Source organism: Neovison vison, chromosome 2 (genome assembly GCF_020171115.1).
Source record: "Neovison vison isolate M4711 chromosome 2, ASM_NN_V1, whole genome shotgun sequence".
Classification (NCBI taxonomy): Eukaryota; Metazoa; Chordata; class Mammalia; order Carnivora; family Mustelidae; genus Neogale; species Neogale vison.
In genome coordinates, this window is record NC_058092.1 from 99,053,218 (window position 1) to 99,073,681 (window position 20,464).

Here is a 20,464-nt window from a genome sequence, read left to right on the forward strand (position 1 = left end):
GCTGGGCGATAATCTGATTCCGTCGGCACCTGCGGCTCCTGCCGTCCTCCACCTGCGAGGGCTCCCCTCCCCTCCCCCAACCTCCAGCACCTCCTGGGTGTCCCGTAGCTCTCTTAAGAATCTACGGTAGTTCTCGCGGTGGAGTGATGCAATTTACCAGGGCTGGCGGAGGGAGAGCTTGTTTTTGGGCTGTCACAGTGATGGTACCTCGGAGTTTCTGGCTTATCTAGGTCGCCAGCTTGGCCATTGGTGGTGGTAGATGGTGGGAACAGCTGTGGGGTGTTTTTACTTTGACTCGCCCAGTGATGTGACGCCGCAGACTCACAGTGTAGCAAAGGTTACACCCGCTCCTTTACATGGCGTTTGTTGTACAGACCTTGCTTTTAAAAATAAAGCATAAAGAGTGTATTAAACGATGTAAAAACACTTTTTCCCCCCCCTGCCTTCTGGGGCAATAGATAATTACAACTGGAAGAGAGAAAATGGAAAAGCAAAAGCCTTTTAAATTGTTTGTACCACCAAGATTAAGTAGCAGTCAAGTATCTGCAGTGAAACCTCAGAGTTTGGGAGGAGAGTCTAATTTCTTCAAGGTAAATTTGCATATGAATCTTGATTTGACTATTAACTTCAGGTAAGGAGACACCATGTACTTTCTTACGGGTGTTATTTTATAATTCTTTTTCCTAGCAAATGTGGCCTGATTTACCCAAGGATTTTAAACAAATTTATTTAAAATGTTAAATCCAATTTACTCGTGTTAGCTACAGGTGTACAATATACTGATTTAACACTTCCATACATCACATAGTGCTTCCCACGAGAAGGATCCTCCTTAATCCCCATCCCCTGTTTTACCCATCTCCCACCCTCCTCCCCTTTGGTTACCATAAGTTAGTACTCTATAGTTAAGAGTCTGTTTCTTGGTTAGTCTCTTTCTTCCCCCTCTATGATTATCTTTTTGTTTCTTAGATTTCACATATGAGTGAAATCACATGGTATTTGTCTTTCTCTGCCTGACTTATTTTACTTCGGATAATACACTTTAGCTCCTTCCATGTCATTGCAAATGGCAAGATTTCATTCTTTTTTATGGGTGAGTAATATTCCATTTATAACCATTCATCAGTCAGTGGACACTTGAGCTTCTTCCATAGTTTGGCTAATATAAGTAATGCTACAGTAAACACAGGGGTCATACATCTTTTCAAATTAGTGTTTTCATAATCTTTGGGTAAATACCCAGTAGGGGAGTTGCTGGATCATAGGGGAGTTGTATTTTGAATTTTCTTTATTTTTAAATTTTTTTTTTTTTTTAGGAACCTCCATACTGTTTTCCAGAGTGGCTGCACCACTTTGCATTCCTACCAGCAGTGCATGAGGGATCCTTTTTCTCCACAACCTTGTCAATACTTGTTGTTTGTGTTTTTTCATTTTAGCCATTCTGACAGGTGTGAGGTGACATCTCATTGTGGTTTTAATTTGCATTTCTGTGGTGATGAATGATGTTAAGCATCTTTTCATGTGTGTGTTGACTATCTGTATATATGTCTTCTTTGGAGAAATATCTATTCAAGTCTTCTGCCCATTTTTCAATTAAATTATTTTTGGGTGTTGAATTTTATAAGTTATTTATATATTTTGGATACTAATCCTTTACTGGATATGTTGTTTGCAAGTATCTTTTCTCATTCAGTAGGTTGTTTTTTAATTTTGTTGATTGTTTCCTTCACTATGCAGAAGATTTTTATCTTGAAGTCCCAATGGTTCATTTTTGGTTTTGACTTGACTCAAGATTCCCTGACTCAGGAGACCTATCTAGAAAAATATGATTATGGCCAATGTCAGAGAAATTACTGCTTGTGCTATCTTCCAGGATTTTTATTACCCAAGAATTTTCAGTAATATTGCCTGGAATGAATGATAAGCATATGTAATATTTGTAAGCATCTTTCATTTAAAAAAAGAATCACTGGGTCTTTGGAACTCTGGATACATAATAAATCCTGCTTATTTGAATCTTCCCTCTGTCCTTAAATGACTTGAGGCAATTTGTAAGACATATACAATGAAATAGTAAGATACAGAAACATGTTAAGAGAATATTAGGGTCGGGGAAAAAATAAGAAAATTTGGACAAATATGTCAAAATACTGGTAAAAATTAATGTCTGACTAAGCTTAAAATTTGGCTTTGAGTCACCTGGTTGTGAGGATAAAAAGAGAAATTCACTTATATAATAGAGTTCTTATCAGAAAGAAGGAATTATAACAAATTTCTCAGGTTAAACAGCTTTTACTGATAATTATTTTTAAAATTTCTCTGTGGAGCTTTATATTGGAGATGGAATGAAGCAATGAATATTTCAATTTTATATGCTGTAGAAAAATTCCTATGGTCTCTATAGCTAATAGTGTAGTACTAAGATGCTATTCAGTGAAGACAACTCTCAGTTTTATCAAGGGAAAGATCATAGTGAAATTGAAGAAAACTAATATATTAAGCTACTAATTAGAATTACTATTATTTTTCTTGAATACTTACAAAGCACGTATTTTTTTTACATAGCAAAACCACTTGATATTTTAAATATTATATATACCTTAAAGGATTTACAATTGAAATCACGTCTTTAAGCAGATGTATATTACATATATAATTGCATATTACACTGCTAGTTATCACAGTGGTTTTGGAACACTATATTTAAGAACTTCTTTGTATTTCTAGAGTTTCAGCAAATATATTGAAGATGATTTTAGTTTTCCATTTCCAATGACTAATCTCTCCAAAAATGGGGAAAATATTGATTCAGGTAAGAGACTGGAAAAGCAATATATCACTGTATTTAAAAGTATTTTTTACATACACATTGTTAGATATTGAAAATATAAGTATTATTTTGAGAGTCTTGACGTTAAAGTTAGATATAATAATATAAAAAATAAGAGGTTAGCGAATTTAATACCAGTTGTTTTTTATCTTGCAGATCCAGCTTTACAAAAAGTTAAGTTTTTGCCCATGCTTGAACAGGTAAGTTAGATATAAGGTACATAGATATAATCTGTTTAGGTATTGACTTGCTTGTTTGAAAAAGGAAAAAAATTCTTTAGCTGTTGGATAATTAGTTGTCAGTACTTAATTGCTACTATTTTGAAACTCTCATCAGAAATATTTTCTTATATTGCATGGAGCACTGGGTGTGGTGCAAAAACAATGAATTCTGTTACACTGAAAATAAATTAAAAAAAAAATTTTCTTACAGGAAACACTTACTCATTTTTTTAGGTTGATAATTCTGACAGTTGTCACTACCAGGAAGGCCTGAAAGACTCTGATTTTGAGGTCAGAAGATTTCTTCCTATCTATATTAAATTTCTTGTAATTGTAGTATCATTTATTGTTATTTGTATATGCCTTTCTTTTTGAAGCTTCTGAAGGATTAAAATTTGGCTAATGTTTTAAGTTCTATCTTTTATTTTTTTATTTTATTTTTTTTTTTAGTTTATTCATTTATTTTTATTATTTGACAGAGAAAGCACAGCAGGGGGAGCAGGAGGCAGTGGGAGAAGGGAGAAGCAGACTTCCTGCTGAGTAGGGAACCCAAATCAGGGCTCCATCCCAGGACCTGGGATCACTTAATGACTGAGCCACCCAGGCGCCCAAGTTCTATTCTTTAAAACCATTACCCCTGCTTTGTTTTTCTTTTAAAGTTGCTGAAACACTAGTCTTCTGCATTTTCCTGGGTTATGCAAGCATCCACTCTTTCAGGGAAATTTAACTTTGAACCACAAAGAGCAAGAATAGAAGAGGGTATATGGCTACAATATGTGAAAAGGCCAAGACTCAAACCACTATTTTACAAAGAATCCTTTAATGAGTATGATTGTTTGGCTCCTTTGTTGTCTAAGGAATTTATAGAACGTGCGGTACTCTTTTTTTTTTTTTTTTTTGGTTATAAAAAACATTCTTACTTATGGCACATAGATGTCTATGAGGAGTGTCTGGGTGGCTTGGTCAGTTAAGGGTCTGCCTTTGGCTCAGGTCATGATCTCAGGGTCCTGGGTTGGAGACTTGCATGGCATCAGGCTCCCTGCTCAGTGGTGAGTCTGTTTTTCCCTCTGCCCCTCCTCCGCCTTATACTTGCTTGTTCTCTCTCTCTCCCTCCTCCCTCTCCCCCCCAAAAAAAGGAAAACAGAGATATTCTGGGGCACCTGGGCTGGCTCAGTTGATAGAACACAAGATACTTGAGTTCAAGCCCCATTTCGAGCATAGAGTCTACTTAAGGAAGTTCCATGGCCTTGATAAAGTACTGTGTGTCTGTTGCTGGATCATAGTATCACAGAATTTAAAAATATGGAAATTATTCATGTATTTTGATAACAAAGAGGTATCAGCAAGCAGAAATCTGTGATTTAAAAAAAAATGAACTGGCATTTACCTTATAATGTTGAAATGGGTAATGCAGAAAATCCAGATATAAGCTAAATAAGACCTTAGAATAAATGAAAGCTAGCTCTTGTGTTAACTATGTTTTTGTCATTGTATTTGAAAATTCATGTCCTTTAGGTAATCTTCAAACCATATAACCAAAATGTTTTAAGACCATTGTAAGAATTTATAGATCTCATGTAGAATGACTTATTTTAGCTTTTAACCAGCCAGATTCTCTCATTGACTAAAATATTTCCAATATCTGGCTTAGGTATATTTTGGAGGTATTGGATTTTATTCAGTAGCGTATAACTTAGTCAAGTGACCGGTAACTTTAGTGAAGTAGCTAATATAGCTAATAACTTTTAAAGAGTTAATGCAGTTTTCAAGATGCTAGTAGGGCATAAATTGAAGAGAGAATTGTTCTCAACTATTAAGATATTATATTACTCACGGATATTTGCAATAGGCAGCGGTAATTTGTTAATTGTTCAAAATTTTAGTGTAACCACTCTGAAAATCTATTTAACAGAATTCAGAGCCAATGAGCAGACTATATTCAAAACTGTATAAGGAGGCTGAAAAGATCAAGAAGTGGAAAGTGAATGTAGAATCTGAATTGAAGCAAAAAGAAAATAAGTTGCAAGAAAATAGAAAGATAATTGAAGCACAGCGGAAAGCCATTCAGGAACTACAGGTATAATGAGATTTGGAATTGAAAATGTAGTATAGTAGATTTTATAATACTTCTATAATAATTCTGTAATACTTTAAAATAGAGTATTTCTGTGATGTGGATTTTAAAGAGTGTTTTTTGAATTTTAACTGATGCTGTGTTTCAGCTTTAGTATGAGCACAGAGGACAAGTTGTGTTAGGGTATGGAGTCGACCACTCCTCAATTAGAGAACACTCTCGATAATGCAAGTCACACAGCGAGGTTTATTTCCAGCTAGCTGGGGTCCAAGTATCCGCCCAGTGCAGCGGGTTTCAACGAGGACCCTGAGCACTCAAAGCCAAGGGTTTATATAGCATTTTCAAGGCACTTTTTCATAGTTACATACATCTCTTGTGCCCCACTTTGACAGCTTAACTTTGTTTAACTTTTTGCCACCCCGGTGTCACTCTGGCAGTTAAGTGAGATTTAGGTTTAGAAGAATTTTCACCTTACATTTCCTTCTGCCTCAGCCTTCTACAGTTTTACGGTGGGGAGGGCAACCTTTGGCCTCGTGGTACTGAGCCATTGCAAAGATGGCCTTTTTGTTGTAAATCGCTAGCACATTTGCAAACCAAGAGAGACTCTGGTCTAGCAGGATTGTGATCTCTGCAAGTTAACTATTTGTTTTTCTTTAACATCTGGTCCCTGTGGCGCCAACGCCTACCCGCCCTGGTAGTAAGTGATTAAGCTGTTTCTTAGGTTTTAGCTACTTTCTCTTATCTCAAGTTACGTGCACAGTGTGGGTTTGTTAGGGATGCTCAGTAAAATGGCTTCCCGGCCTTCAGGATGGCCATTCTTATGCTAACCCACTCTTACAGTGCAAGGTGCCAGCTTTTGCTTTGCCAAGATGGCTATACTTCTGTTAGGGCTAGACTCAAGGTGGGTACAGCCTTGTTTTTCTTGGCCTTCACACTTAGAGCTGGTTTCTGGGACTTGTTTTTAAGTCCCCTGGGGGACTTAAAATATAAAATCCTTAAAATATAAAATCCCTGAGGGGAGCAGGGACAGTTTAAGGGTTAAACAACAAAGTTATTGTTTAACCTCAATGGAAGCCTCTAGCTAAAATAAGAATATAACATAGGTCCTTACAGTTGCACAAAGCTTAATGCAAATGATTAGGGAAATAATAAATTATTTTAGATAAAGATTGCTTTAATGATTCTAATTATAAATTTTTAATTTTAATCCTATTACTAGTGATGATTTGTTTGATATGAATGTCTTTTATTGGAATATGACTGTAAGGGCCTATTCAGCCAGAGCAGCCCCACCCCGGTTGAACTGTCATTTTGCTGGAAAGCTTAAATTGACTTTGCCCCCCCCCCCCCAACTTATTTAAAACCAAGTCCGGGAAACCAGTCCCACGTAACAAAGTCCAAGTATAAGGGTGGGTCAGGCCAGGTGGAGGTATTCAATCAGTGGGGGCACATACTGTCTCCTAGCTACCAAGGAGTATGGGCCCCCACCCTTTGGGAGCCTTTTGGCGCCAATCCTAACCAAGGTGTGATGGGCTGGTTCAAATGTCTACTAGGGTAAACTGTAACTCAATTGGTCACCTAGCATCACTGTGGAGTTTCCTGTGTGTGTTACAATCTCATTGGCTACCTGTGTATGGCCAGGCCCAGTCGCAGGGCCTTTACTCTATTAAAAGTTAGTGTGGAAAGCAGGGAGGGGTCACGCTCTCTGGAGAGGCTGCCCGTACCTGTTTGTTTGACAATCGGTATGATTCCTGATGCTTGGTGTGAAATAAAGCTTTGCTTGACCTTCACTTTGTATGAGTCTCGCTCCTTTAATCATGCACCCATTATTGGGGTACCCAATTTTGGGGGGACCCAACAATGACATTTGTGGATTTTATATTTGGAACTATTTAGCTTCAGCTTTGTGGCCCAGTGAAAGAAGAATGTTGAAAATGCAACATTGGGTTAGGACCAAGATAAAACATTTAAAAATGTTTAGGGAAGATAATAATGCATTAAAATATTGTTGGATACTTTTTGGAGATGATTCAGCAAACTTAATTTTAGATCTGTGGAAGTGAGATACATATTCTTATAGGAAAATCTATAAGCTGTGACACAAAGCTTTTTGTTTGCAAAGAATTCTTAAACTTAGTTGTTAGCAAAGAAATGCTGCTTAATGATTGTACTCCTGTTTATTTTGCTAAAAATAAGCAAAATGTGATGAACTGTTCTTTTGTTTTATAAATTAGTTTGAAAATGAAAAAGTAAGTTTGAAATTAGAAGAAGGAATTCAAGAAAATAAAGATTTAATAAAAGAGTAAGTAATAATTTAATTTTTCTTTCTAAATTTATTCCAGATTTATGAAAATGATTTCCAGAAATTTATTGAACTTAATATTCTGCTATGTAATATTAACTTATCTGTAGAATTCTACCTGGGTACAGTGGAAGAAGGAAGACATACTTTTTACATTTTTGTATTTGGCAAACAGTGATCACTGACTGATAATTTCTCACTTATTAAAGTATCAGGAGAAACCATTATTTATTATCAAAAGTTATCTGATAACTGTATCTGCAACTGCCTATGTATATTTTCTACCTTTCTGATTGTTGCAACACTTTAGGTGCAGTATTTGTAAAATAGTGCTCAATTTCATCATAAGCTAATTCTTACTCTCAAATTCCTGTTTTTGTCAGTGATCTAATGATTCTTCCATTAATGTCAGCTTAAAATCTTAGTGTTAACTTTAGCTTTTCCTTTCCTTTGTTCTAGGCAATAGTAAGCTTATTTTATACACTTACTGTCTCTTTCATTTTATATCATATAGAATTTAATAGAAAACTGTAGTTTTTATTCATCTGTCAAGTAAATATTGGTTAGAATGTAATGTATGGGTCCCTGAAGAGTACAAAATTTATTTATTCCTACATGTTTTAAGTTAAACATCATGGCTTTAGAAGACCTATCACTTTGTCAGTGAAGTTGCTGATAAAGGAAAAGGCTCTTAAAACAGATTGTTTTAGTCCAATTGAAAGACAACCTATGGGGGTGCCTGGCTAGCTTAGTTGGAAGAGCTTGTGACTAGATCTCGGGGTGGTGAGTTTGAGCCCAATATTGGGGTTAGAGATTACTTAATTAAAAAAAGACAACCGGGGCGCCTGGGTGGCTCAGTGGGTTAAGCCGCTGCCTTCGGCTCGGGTCATGATCTCAGGGTCCTGGGATCGAGTCCCGCATCGGGCTCTCTGCTCAGCGGGGAGCCTGCTTCCCTCTCTCTCTCTCTGACTGCCTCTCTCTCCGTCTACTTGTGATCTCTCTCTGTCAAATAAATAGATAAAATCTTAAAAAAAAAAAAAAAATGACAACCTATGATTTCCCAGATAAAAGCTTAAATGCTAAACCTTAATTTTTTTCCTGCCTAATTGAGGTTTGGTTATTAGGAAAAAGGGAGAGAGAAGAGAAAGTTTCTAACATTGTATGCCTATTGTATATTTGGTACTTATGCTCACTTTCGTATAGGTATGTGATTGAGTTCCGTAGTATCTTATAGGACATCTAAAGCCCACCGTAGCTCTAATACTAGTATTTGGTAGTTGATGAGCTTTAAGATTGCTACTGCCTCCATTGATGAACAGTTGAATTTTTGCTAATACCGTGACTGTTAAGTTACATAGTATAGTGTAAGGTAGTGTAATGTGACATAATATAGAATTTATGCCATTTTTTTGAGGTGAGAGGGCATGCTTTCCTTCTATTCTAAGCAGTTTCAGTTGTATATCCACTTAGGCCTCAAATACTGAATTGTCAATTGTCATCTGAAGGAAACTAACATTTAAGTAAGAGCTTTGTCAAAATATAGGTGAGAAACAAAGTTGCATTTAAGGTAGAGTCACTTGATTATTGAATGACAGATTTAATATAAAGTTGCTCAGGACCAGCTTCTTCACTGATGATGATTTTCTAAAAGGGATGTAGATTTGAAAGAGAATTTGGTATTTCAAAACCATATGCTTGGCCTCTAATAGAAGTTTGAGAGGGAATGAACACTTTGATTTATTGACATTTTTGAGCAAGAAAAGAGTTTTGAGATAATTTAGATAATTTTGGAGGCTTTTTTTGGAATGGAGCAGGACCTTATATGTGATCTGATTTCCACCATTAGATGTAGTAATAGTCTCAATTTCCAAATTTCATTCATTAGTGAAAACTGAAGCATCTACAATTACATATTTTCAGAAATAAACTTAAAAAGCAACATTTGGGGGCACCTGGGTGGCTCAGTGGGTTTTAAAGCCTCTGCCTTCGGCTCAGGTCAGGATTTCAGGGTCCTGGAATCAAACCCCACATCGGGCTCTCTGCCCAGCAGGGAGCCTCCTTCCTCCTCTCTCTGCCTGCCTTTCTGCCTACTTGTGATCTCTGTCAAATAAATAAATAAAATCTTTAAAAAAAAAAAAAAGCAACATTTGATTTTTGTTAGACTCCTACCTAGGATTTGTTTAAATAATTTGATGAATTAAACCTGTCAAGCCCTGTTGCATGCATATGATGGTGGTTGTCATCAGAGAAGGCTTTCTAAAGATGAGGAGGTTAGAAGGATGAATAGGAGTTAGCCAGGAGGAGAATTAGAGGTTTCTACTTTAGCATTTCATGACATGGTAAGGAGTTTTGATTTTTATGTTGGAGTGGAGATGGAAGATAAGGTTTGCAGAGGGGTGGGCTGAAGAAAGGCTAAGTGGTTATAGCTATGGCTCCCTTCAGCAAGAACAGCATTATGGGGACGCCTGGGTGGCTCAGTTGGTTAAGCAGCTGCTTTCGGCTCAGGTCATGATCCCAGCGTCCTGGGATCGAGTCCCACATCGGGCTCCTTGCTTGGCAGGGAGCCTGCTTCTCCCTATCCCTTTGCCTGCCATTCTGTCTGCCTGTGCTTGCTCTCTCTCCCTCTCTCTAATAAATAAATAAAATCTTTAAAAAAAAAAAAAAAAAGAAGAGCATTATGTATAATTTAAAATCTTGTGTATCCAGTAAAAGGATTTTAGTTCTAGGGGGAAAAAAAGTTTGAAAATTGCTGCAAATAGCCATTTGGAAGCCAGTGAAGAGTTTTAAGAATTCTAAAATTGAGACACTGTAGGACCATAGTAGACTTGAATAAATACTTTTTTGATTGGATGATTGCTTGTATATGGAGTATATGGCTGTTTTTTTGTCAGGCCGTGCTGTTCAAATAGTCTTTGTGGTCTAGGGAACATATTGGTAAATGTACTTTTGGTAAAGGTACTTTTTGTAACTCTACCCCTCACCATAAATTAACAGGAAAAGGCTGAAATTTTTTTCAAATTGTAATTGAAGAATTAGATTTATGGTCACTTGTTTTCATTTTTACAAAACCAATAACAAAAAAGTCCCTCTCTAAATTGAGGGTTTGGGAGGGAAGGGGTGTGGGGGGTTGGGTGAGCCTGGCGGTAGGTATTAAGGAGAGCATGTATTGCATGGAGCACTGAGTGTGGTGCATAAACAATGAATCTTGGAACACTGAAGAAAAAATAAAATTACCAAAAAAGAGTTCATCTCTAGACCAGTGGTTCTTAAATTTTAGCAAACATCAGAATTAACTGCAGATAGCATAGACATTTTCACAATATTTATTCTTCCAATCCAGGAGCATGGAACATTTTTCCATTTCTTTGTGTCTTCCTCAATTTCTTTCATGAGTACTTTATAGTTTTCTGAGTATAGATTCTTAGCCTCTTTGGTTAGGTTTATTCCTAGGTATCTTATGGTTTGGGGTGCAATTGTAAATGGGATTGACTCCTTAATTTCTCTTTCTTCTGTCTTGTTGTTGGTGTAGAGAAATGCAACTGATTTCTGTGCATTGATCTTATATCCTGACACTTTACTGAATTCCTGTATAAGTTCTAGCAGTTTTGGAGTGGAGTCTTTTGGGTTTTCCACATAGAGTATCCTGTCATCTGCGAAGAGTGATAATTTGACTTCTTCTTTGCTGATTTGGATGCCTTTAATTTCCTTTTGTTGTCTGATTGCTGAGGCTAGGACTTCTAGTACTATGTTGAATAGCAGTGGTGATAATGGACATCCCTGCCGTGTTCCTGACCTTAGTGGAAAAGCTTTCAGTTTTTCTCCATTGAGAATGATATTTGCAGTGGGTTTTTCATAGATGGCTTTGATGATATTGAGGTATGTGCCCTCTATCCCTACACTTTGAAGGGTTTTGATCAGGAAGGGATGCTGTACTTTGTCAAATGCTTTTTCAGCATCTATTGAGAGTATCATATGGTTCTTGTTCTTTCTTTTATTGATGTGTTGTATCACATTGACTGATTTGCGGATGTTGAACCAACCTTGCAGCCCTGGAATAAATCCCACTTGGTCGTGGTGAATAATCCTTTTAATGTACTGTTGAATCCTATTGGCTAGTATTTTGGTGAGAATTTTCGCATCTGTGTTCATCAAGGATATTGGTCTATAGCTCTCTTTTTTGATGGGATCCTTGTCTGGTTTTGGGATCAAGGTGATGCTGGCCTCATAAAATGAGTTTGGGAGCAATCTACACATTTAATGCAATTCCTATCAAAGTACCATCCATCTTTTTCAAAGAAATGGAACAAATAATTTTAAAATTTATATGGAACCAGAAAAGACCTCGAATAGCCAAAGGGATATTGAAAAACAAAGCCAAAGTTGGTGGCATCACAATTCCGGACTTCAAGCTTTATTACAAAGCTGTCATCATCAAGACAGCATGGTACTGGCACAAAAACAGACACATAGACCAATGGAACAGAATAGAGAGCCCAGAAATAGACCCTCAACTCTATGGACAACTAATCTTCGACAAAGCAGGAAAGAATGTCCAATGGAAAAAAGACAGCCTCTTCAATAAATGGTGTTGGGAAAATTGGACAGCCACGTGCAGAAAAATGAAATTGGACCATTTCCTTACACCACACACAAAAATAGATTCAAAATGGATTAAGGACCTCAATGTGAGAAAGTAATCCATCAAAATCCTTGAGGAGAACACAGGCAGCAACCTCTTCGACCTCAGCCGCAGCAACATCTTCCTAGGAACATCGCCAAAGGCAAGCGAAGCAAGGGCAAAAATGAACTTTTGGGATTTCATCAAAATCAAAAGCTTTTGCACAGCAAAGGAAACAGTTAGCAAAACCAAAAGACAACTGACAGAATGGGAGAAGATATTTGCAAACGACATATCAGATAAAGGACTAGTGTCCAACATCTATAAAGAACTTAACAAACTCAACACCCAAAGAACAAATAATCCAATCAAGAAATGGGCAGAGGACATGAACAGACGTTTCTGCAAAGAAGACATCCAGATGGCCAACAGACACATGAAAAAGTGCTCCATATCACTCGGCATCAGGGAAATACAAATCAAAACCACAATGAGATATCACCTCACACCAGTCAGAATGGCTAAAATCAACAAGTCAGGAAATGACAGATGCTGGCGAGGATGCGGAGAAAGGGGAACCCTCCTACACTGTTGGTGGGAATGCAAGCTGGTGCAACCACTCTGGAAAACAGCATGGAGGTTCCTCAAAATGTTGAGAATAGAACTGCCCTACGACCCAGCAATTGCACTACTGGGAATTTACCCTAAAGATACAAACGTAGTGATCCAAAGGGGCACGTGCACCCGAATGTTTATAGCAGCAATGTCCACAATAGCCAAACTATAGAAAGAACCTAGATGTCCATCAACAGATGAATGGATCAAGAAGATGTGGTATATATACACAATGGAATACTATGCAGCCATCAAAAGAAACGAAATCTTGCCATTTGCGACAACATGGATGGAACTAGAGCGTATCATGCTTAGCGAAATAAGTCAAGCGGAGAAAGACAACTATCATATGATTTCCCTGATATGAGGGAGTGGTGATGCAACATGGGGGCTTAAGTGGGTAGGAGAAGAATCCATGAAACAAGATGGGATAGGGAGGGAGACAAACCATAAGTGACTCTTAATCTCACGAAACAAACTGTGGGTTGCTGGGGGTGGGGGGTTGGGAGAAGGGGGGTAGGGTTATGGACATTGGGGAGGGTATGTGCTTTTGGGTAAATTGGAAGGGGAGATGAACCATGAGAGACTATGGACTCTGAAAAACAATCTGAGGGGTTTGAAGTGGCGGGGGGGTGGGAGGCTGGGGTACCAGGTGGTGGGTATTATAGAGGGCACAGCTTGCATGGAGCACTGGGTGTGGTGAAAAAATAATGAATGCTGTTTTTCTGAAAATAAATAAATTGGGGAAAAAAAAACAAACAAAAAAAAGAGAATTAACTGCAGAGCTTATTAAAATATATGCTATTGTCCTCTGCTCCCCTACCAGAATTTCTGATTCAGTGGAGTAGGGCTTCAGAATTTGAGCTTTTAACAAGTGATATGGATGTTGCTGGTTCAAGGATCATATTCTGGGAACTACTACTCTGTACTGGAGAATAGTCTAGGCTTTGAAAACCAAACCACCCTTTCTCTGACTGGCTTATTTCACTTAACATTATACCCTCTAGATCCATCCATGTTGTTGCAAATTGCAAAATTTCATTCTTTTTTGTGGCCAAGTAATATTCCAGTGTGTGTGTGTGTGTGTGTGTGTGTGTGTGTGTGTGTGTGTATCACACACAACATCTTTTTTATTCATTCATCTATCAATGGGCATTTGGGCTGCTTCCATTTTGGCTATTGTATATACAATTTGGCTATTGTATATAATCCTGCAATAGGAGTGCATATATCCTTTCAAATTAGTGCTTTCATATTCTTTGGGTGAATAGCCAATAGTGTGATTACCAGATCATAGGGTAGTTCTACTTTTAATTTTTTGAGCAACTTCCATACTGTATTCCACAGTGGCTGCACGAATCTGAATTTCCATAGTGTAGGAGTAATCCTCTTTCTTCATATTAGATGGTTGGAATTTTCATCCCCCTTATGGAGAGGAGAGGGTCTGGAGTTTGAATCAGTCATCAATGACCAATGATTTAATCAGTCACAATTATGTAACTAAACCTCCCGCAAGAACACAAGAGGACCAGGTTTGGAAAACTTCCAGCTTGGTGAAGAGATTTGGGGAGAGTGGTGAGCTGAGAGAGCATGGAGCTCCACACCCTTTCCCCATGCTTTGCTCTATGCATCTCTTATATCTGGTTATTCCTGAGTTATATTCTTTTATAATAAACTAGTAATCTAGCAAGTAAATCGTTGGAGTTCAGTGAACTGCTCCAGAAAATTAATCAAATTCAAGGAACCTTAGATTTCTAGATAGTCTGTCAGAGATTCAGGTAACAATCTGAACTTGTACCTGTCTCTGAAAACTAAGGAGTGAGTCATGGGATCTTTTGATTTATAGCTAGTTGGACAGAAATATAGGTAAAACCCGGGCTTGCAACTGGTATCTTAAATGGGTTAGGGGTACAGCAGTTGTGTAGGACTGAACCCTTAACCTGTAGAATCTGAGACTATCTCCAGGTAGATAGTATCATAATTGCATTGAATTATGGGACGTCCAGCTGGTGTCCCAAGAATTGCTTGTTGGTGTAGGGAACCTCCCTTCCCACAATGAAATTGGTATCAGGACCTGTTTAGGTAGTGTGGACATTTTAATGAATTCTTCTAATCCATGAGCATGGAATATCTTTCCATTTATTCATGTCTTCAGTTTCTTTCATTAATGTCTTACAGCTTTAATGTACAGGTCTTTCACCTCTTTGGTTAAATTTAATCCTAGGAATTTGAATCTTTTTGGTGCAATTGTAAATGGGTATGTTTTCTTAATTTCTCCTTTAGCTGGTTCATTATTAGTGTGCAGAAGTGCAATTGATTTTTGTGTATTGATTTCTTATCCTGCAAACTTTACTGAATTTGTTTTATTCTGATAGTTTTTTTGTGGAGTCTTTAGGTTTTTACATATATGATATGTCATCTGCAGATAGTGAGTTTCACTTCTTCCTTTCCAATTTGGATTACTTTATTTTCTTGCCTAATTGCTCTGACTAAGCCTTTCAACACAACATTGAATAAAAGTGGTGAGAAATAGGCATTCTTATCTTGTTCCTGATCTTAGAGAAAAAACTTTTAGCTTTTTATTTTTTACTGTTGATTATGAGGTTAGCTGTGGGCTTGTCATATAGGGCCTTTATTATGTTGAGGTACATTCCTTTTATACCTACTTTGTTGAGAGTTTTTATCATAAATGGATATTGAATTTTATTAATTGCTTTATCTGCATCTATTGAGATGATCAGAGGTCTTATTATTCATGTAATGAAAGGCTAGTCAGAAAATTACCTGTTTAATGTTTTAAGGGTAAGACACATTACTCTTTCTTTTTTTTTCTTTAAAGATTTTATTTATTTTTTTGACAGAGAGCGAGAGAGACCACAAGTAGGCAAAGCAGCATGGAAAAATGAGAGAGAGAGAGAAACAGGCTCCCAGCCGAGCAGAGAGCCCAATGCGGGGCTCGATCCCAAGACCCTGAGATCATGACCTGAGCCGAAGGCAGAGGCTTCACCCACTGAGCCACCCAGGCATCCCAAGACAGATTATTTCTGAAGCATTTAATAAATGAAAAGCTCAACCCTTTTATTCTTACTTTATTTCCCCTTAGGCAAAATCTGGAAATAGTTACTGAAATGTTATTGTTAGTTACTTGGGTAGAAAGTTCTTAAGGAATTAGCCTTTTTACTTTTGAAGGGAGGAAGTTACTAAATCATCTTTGCTTATAGTATAGTCAACCCATTTTTTTCATATAATCATTTATGAGTGATGTGATATATATTTATATATATATATATATATATATACAAGAATTTCCTTAAAAATTGAAACAGTGTTTCATAACCTTTACATATGAATTTGCTTTGAAATCAGATTACACTTAGGGAGACTTTTTGCTTTCTTTCAGGAATAATGCTACAAGGCATTTGTGTAATTTGCTCAAGGAAACCTGTGCCAGATCTGCAGAAAAGACAAAGAAATGTAAATATACTTACTGTTTTATGTTATTTTTTAAAAAATCAATTTATTCTTGTAATGGTGGGGGTGGAGAAGGGAAGAAATTGTTTTTTCACTTTTTAGAACCAGTTTTGTGCTTCACATGTTTTCTTTGCATAAGTAATAATTTGATTCTCAGTTCTTTGAGTTTTGAAAGCTCAGTGTTCTGAAAGATAATATATTTCAAAAGATATATACCTAGACATGACATTTGTAGTTCTTACTTCAGTTAAAACATGATCTTGAGACTAACTTTCTCTTCTTCCTGGAATAACTAGCAAGTTGAATCGATATATAGCTATGTTTATAATAGAAAATACTGGTAGAAAAAAAATACCTGTAGAGGACTATGCTGAAGGCATAGTACTTAAGAATAAACAATATTTATTTCCAGTCTAAATAGAATTCTCAACTTTCTCCTAAAGAAAGAAATATGCTTTTAAAGTATTTTACAAAGGCTGTGGTATGTATGTATGTGTGTGTGTATATATATATATGTGTGTGTGTGTGTGTGTGTGTGTGTGTGTATGTGTATATATATATGAAAGTATACATTTTCATTTTAGGCTTATTTTTATTTTAGATGTATGAATTTTTTTCATTTTGATGAAAAACTTAAAAATCTTATTTTAAAAATAACTGTTTTATCTTTGTCATTAATTTGACACTAGCTCTACATTGTTTCTGCCAAGAAGCTTTTAAGAAATACTGTCTACCTGCTTTTCCAGGATAGCTCGTATTTTTCTTAGCTACAAGTTTAATATCACAGAGCTTACTGAATGCATGTTTGGGCTTAAGAGTAGACAGCTTATGCTCAAATTCAGACTTTCAGTTGCTATCTACTTGACCTTGAATAAGTTTTATAATCTCTTTGATCTACTGTTTCTACTGTTTATTGATTAATGAAGTGACTCTTAGTGTTGTTTTGAGAATTAATATAAATGGCCTAGAGCAGTACAAAGTGCTCAATGTTAACTATTCTTCTTCTTATTCTTATTTCTAGTATGCACAATTGCTAGCATTTTTTATTTTTGGTCCCTGCTTATGGTACTTTATTTTTGGAACTATAAAGACTTACCAGAATGTAGTGTACCACTACCAGCTCCTCCATTAAGTCATCCTGTTTACTCAGCTTTCAATATTAGCTTTTCCCATCTAGGTATAAAAAGTTGTAAAAAGTATACAGACGGGGTGGGAGGGATCATGTATTGACTACTTTGCAGAAAATGAACTGGTCCATGGAGACGAGGCTATTTGTCTTTTTTAAATTTTTATTTATTTTTATTTTTTATTTATTTGTCAGAGAGAGGGAGAGAGAGCGAGCATAGGCAGACAGAATGGCAGGCAGAGGCAGAGGGAGAAGCAGGCTCCCTGCTGAGCAAGGAGCCCGATGTGGGACTCGATGTGGGACTCGATCCCAGGACGCTGGGATCATGATCTGAGCCAAAGGCAGCTGCTTAACCAACTGAGCCACCCAGGTGTCCCGAGACGAGGCTATTTGTTTTTTTTCCTCTGTTTTATGCTAAGTCAGATCAGATGGTGGGAGAGATTTGAAGAACCTTAACAAAATTTTTAGGTACTCTCTTAAATGAACCAATGACCATAACTTCATGAGAAATATAGTTAGTTTTTCTTAAAGCCTTTAGGGGTGCCTGGGTGCCTTAGTTAAACATCTGACTCTTGATTTTGGCTCAGGTCATGATTGTGAGATCATCAGGGTTGTGAGATAAAGCCCCATGTTGGACTTTGTGCTGGGTGTGGAGCATGGTTAAGTTTCTCTCCCCTGCCCTTCTTTCTCTCAACAAAAAAAGTCTTTATAGTTATTAATGTAAACTCCATCTAGATTCTTGCCTTAAGTCTTTCCTTTTGCTCTTGTGATTTCTGTCTTATTTATTCACCAGTTTTTTAAAAGATTTATTTATTTATTGGGGGAGGGGAGAGAGAGGGAGAGAAGTGCAGAGAGAGAGGATCCTAAAGTGGATTCCTTGCTGAACACAGAGCCCAACATGGGGCTTCATCCTGTGATCCATTTGATCACTACCTGAGGTGAAGTTTGCTTAGCTGACTGAGCCACCCAATTACCCCTCATTCACCAGTTTTTATTTTTTTTTATTTATAAAGATTTTATTTATTTGTCAGAGAGAGAGAGTGTGTGTGTACACAAACTGGGGGAGCAGGAGGCAGAGAGAGGAGGAGGCCCCCCACTAAGCTGGGAACCCAATGCTGGATTGGATCGCAGGATCCTGGGATCATGACCCAAGCCGAAGGCAGACACTTGAGCTACTGAGCCACTCATGCGTCCCACCAGTTTTTATTTTTATTTCTTTATTTTCTAATATTTTATTTATTTGTGCGAGAGAGAGAGAGCACACTTGTGTGGGTGTGAGCTAGGAGAGGGGCAGAGGCAGAGGGAGAGGGAGAGGGAGAAGCAGACTCTCCGCTGAGCCTGGAACCTGAGGTGGGGCTTGATCTCAGGACCCTTAGACCATGACCTGAGCCAACAGCAGATGCTTAACCAACTGAGCCACCCAGGCGCTCATTCACCAGTTTTTAAAGTGCCTACTTTGTGTCATGAAATGTTCTGAATGCTGAAGAAAACAGTAGTGAATAATTTCTGCTCTAAATGAGTATGCATCCTTGTGGAGGCACAGAGACCATACATAAATAAAATACATGTATGGTGATGATAACTGCTTAAAGAGAGAATATTTTGGGATAGGGAAGTATTTTGGGATGAGGAAGTATTTTAGTCACCCTAATAAGTGAGGGAGTGAGCCATGTAGCTATTTTGGGAAATAGTAAGTGCAAAGTCCCTTAGATGAAAGCCTGTTTGAGCTTTTCAAGTCAGTGAGGCTACTGTGCTGTACCTTTTGATATTTCTGCATTGTGTTTATTTCTTAATCTTTTTTCTTGTGCACCATTCAGGAAAATGTCTTTTAATCTGTCTTCTAGTACATCATTTCTCTATTTAGCTATTTCTAGTCTGTTTCTCTCTCTCTCTCTCTCTTTTTTTCTAGTCTATTTTTGAATTTGTCAGTTGAGGTCTTATTTTCTGATAATGCATTTTTCTGGTTCTGTAAATACTAGCTGGTTTTTAAAATATCTGCAATGTCACTTTTTTAATTTTTAAATTTAATTATATTTTTAAAGATTTTATTTATTTATTTGAGAGAGGGAGAGAATGCAAGCACAAGTTGGGGCAGCAGCAGAGGAGAGGGAGAAGCAGACTCCCCACTGAAAAGGGAGCCCAACACGGGATTCAGTCCTAGGACTCTGGGATCATGACCTGAGCTGAAGGCAGATACTTAACAAACTGGGCCACCCAGGTGCCCCTGTAATGTCACTTCATAGACTTTCCAGTTTGTTGCTGAAATTTTAAAAATCAACATATAGTTGACAGACAAATGTTATGTTAGTTTCAGGTGTATAACATAGTGATTTGATAGGTCTATATATAATGCTATGCTCACCATTAGTGTTCCTTGCTGAAATTTTTAAGTTCATCTTTTTATCTCCATGAACACAGTTAATGTTTTATTAAGATTTTAATAAGGGTTATTTAAGAGGTCTATTTCTGATTGGTTCTATGGATTCTAGAGGTTTGTGTACTTCATTACCTTTGGTTATTTGCTTGAGACCTAGAATGATGTCACATTTTCCTAGTTCTTTTTATGTTGAACAGTTGTGGATTTTATTTTGGAGACTTTGAAATTATTATGTTTTAAGATTCTGGGTCCTTTTAAAATCCCCAGGAGTATGTTTATTTTTTAGCAGTCATCTCAGGTTCAGACCACACAATTTTTTTTTCAGACCATAAATTTTATCTTGCCTTTTGTGTGCTGGGTTCTATTATCAGTTCAGTTTTCAAAGTCTTTGCTATGCTGCTCTGGCTCTGTTTCTTGTATGCGCCACTCAAGATTAGGTCTGGGATATGAATAGTAATTTATGTTAGAGTTCAGTTTTCAAAGACTTAGCTGTATTTGTTTTGGATCTGTCTTGTATATGTATATTCTCCCTTTATCCCATGGGACTTGGGCCAATTCATGCACATAATTAGGTAATCCTCTTTTGGAGCTGTCTCTAAGATTGCCCCCTCATGTTCAGCCTTACAGGGACTCACTTCCCCTGTCCTTTTGCTAGAAATATGGAGTTTCTCTTGCGGTTTTTGTTTTGTCCCTGCCGCAGCTCCACTACAAGGGCCATTCTGGACAGGGCTATGAGAGGAATAAAAAAAAAAAATCAGGATTTCCTTTTACTGCTCACGTTTCCTGTTATAGTTTTGTTTGGGCCTTATACTTTAGCTAATACTAGGAGG

At 37.2% G+C, this 20,464-nt stretch overlaps 1 protein-coding gene across 2 annotated transcripts in view; it reads left to right on the top strand.

Moving 5' to 3' along the window:
• Nucleotides 1-482: 482 nt before the first annotated feature.
• SYCP1 (synaptonemal complex protein 1) overlaps nucleotides 483-20,464 on the top strand; it is a 131,626-nt gene continuing 111,644 nt past the window's right edge. For both annotated transcript variants that reach the window (XM_044236488.1, XM_044236489.1), the window contains exons 1-7: nucleotides 483-590; nucleotides 2,728-2,812; nucleotides 2,987-3,030; nucleotides 3,286-3,342; nucleotides 4,964-5,128; nucleotides 7,360-7,427; nucleotides 16,061-16,134. In XM_044236488.1, coding sequence (XP_044092423.1) covers nucleotides 483-590; nucleotides 2,728-2,812; nucleotides 2,987-3,030; nucleotides 3,286-3,342; nucleotides 4,964-5,128; nucleotides 7,360-7,427; nucleotides 16,061-16,134 — 601 coding nt within the window. The remainder of the gene's footprint in view (nucleotides 591-2,727; nucleotides 2,813-2,986; nucleotides 3,031-3,285; nucleotides 3,343-4,963; nucleotides 5,129-7,359; nucleotides 7,428-16,060; nucleotides 16,135-20,464) is intronic.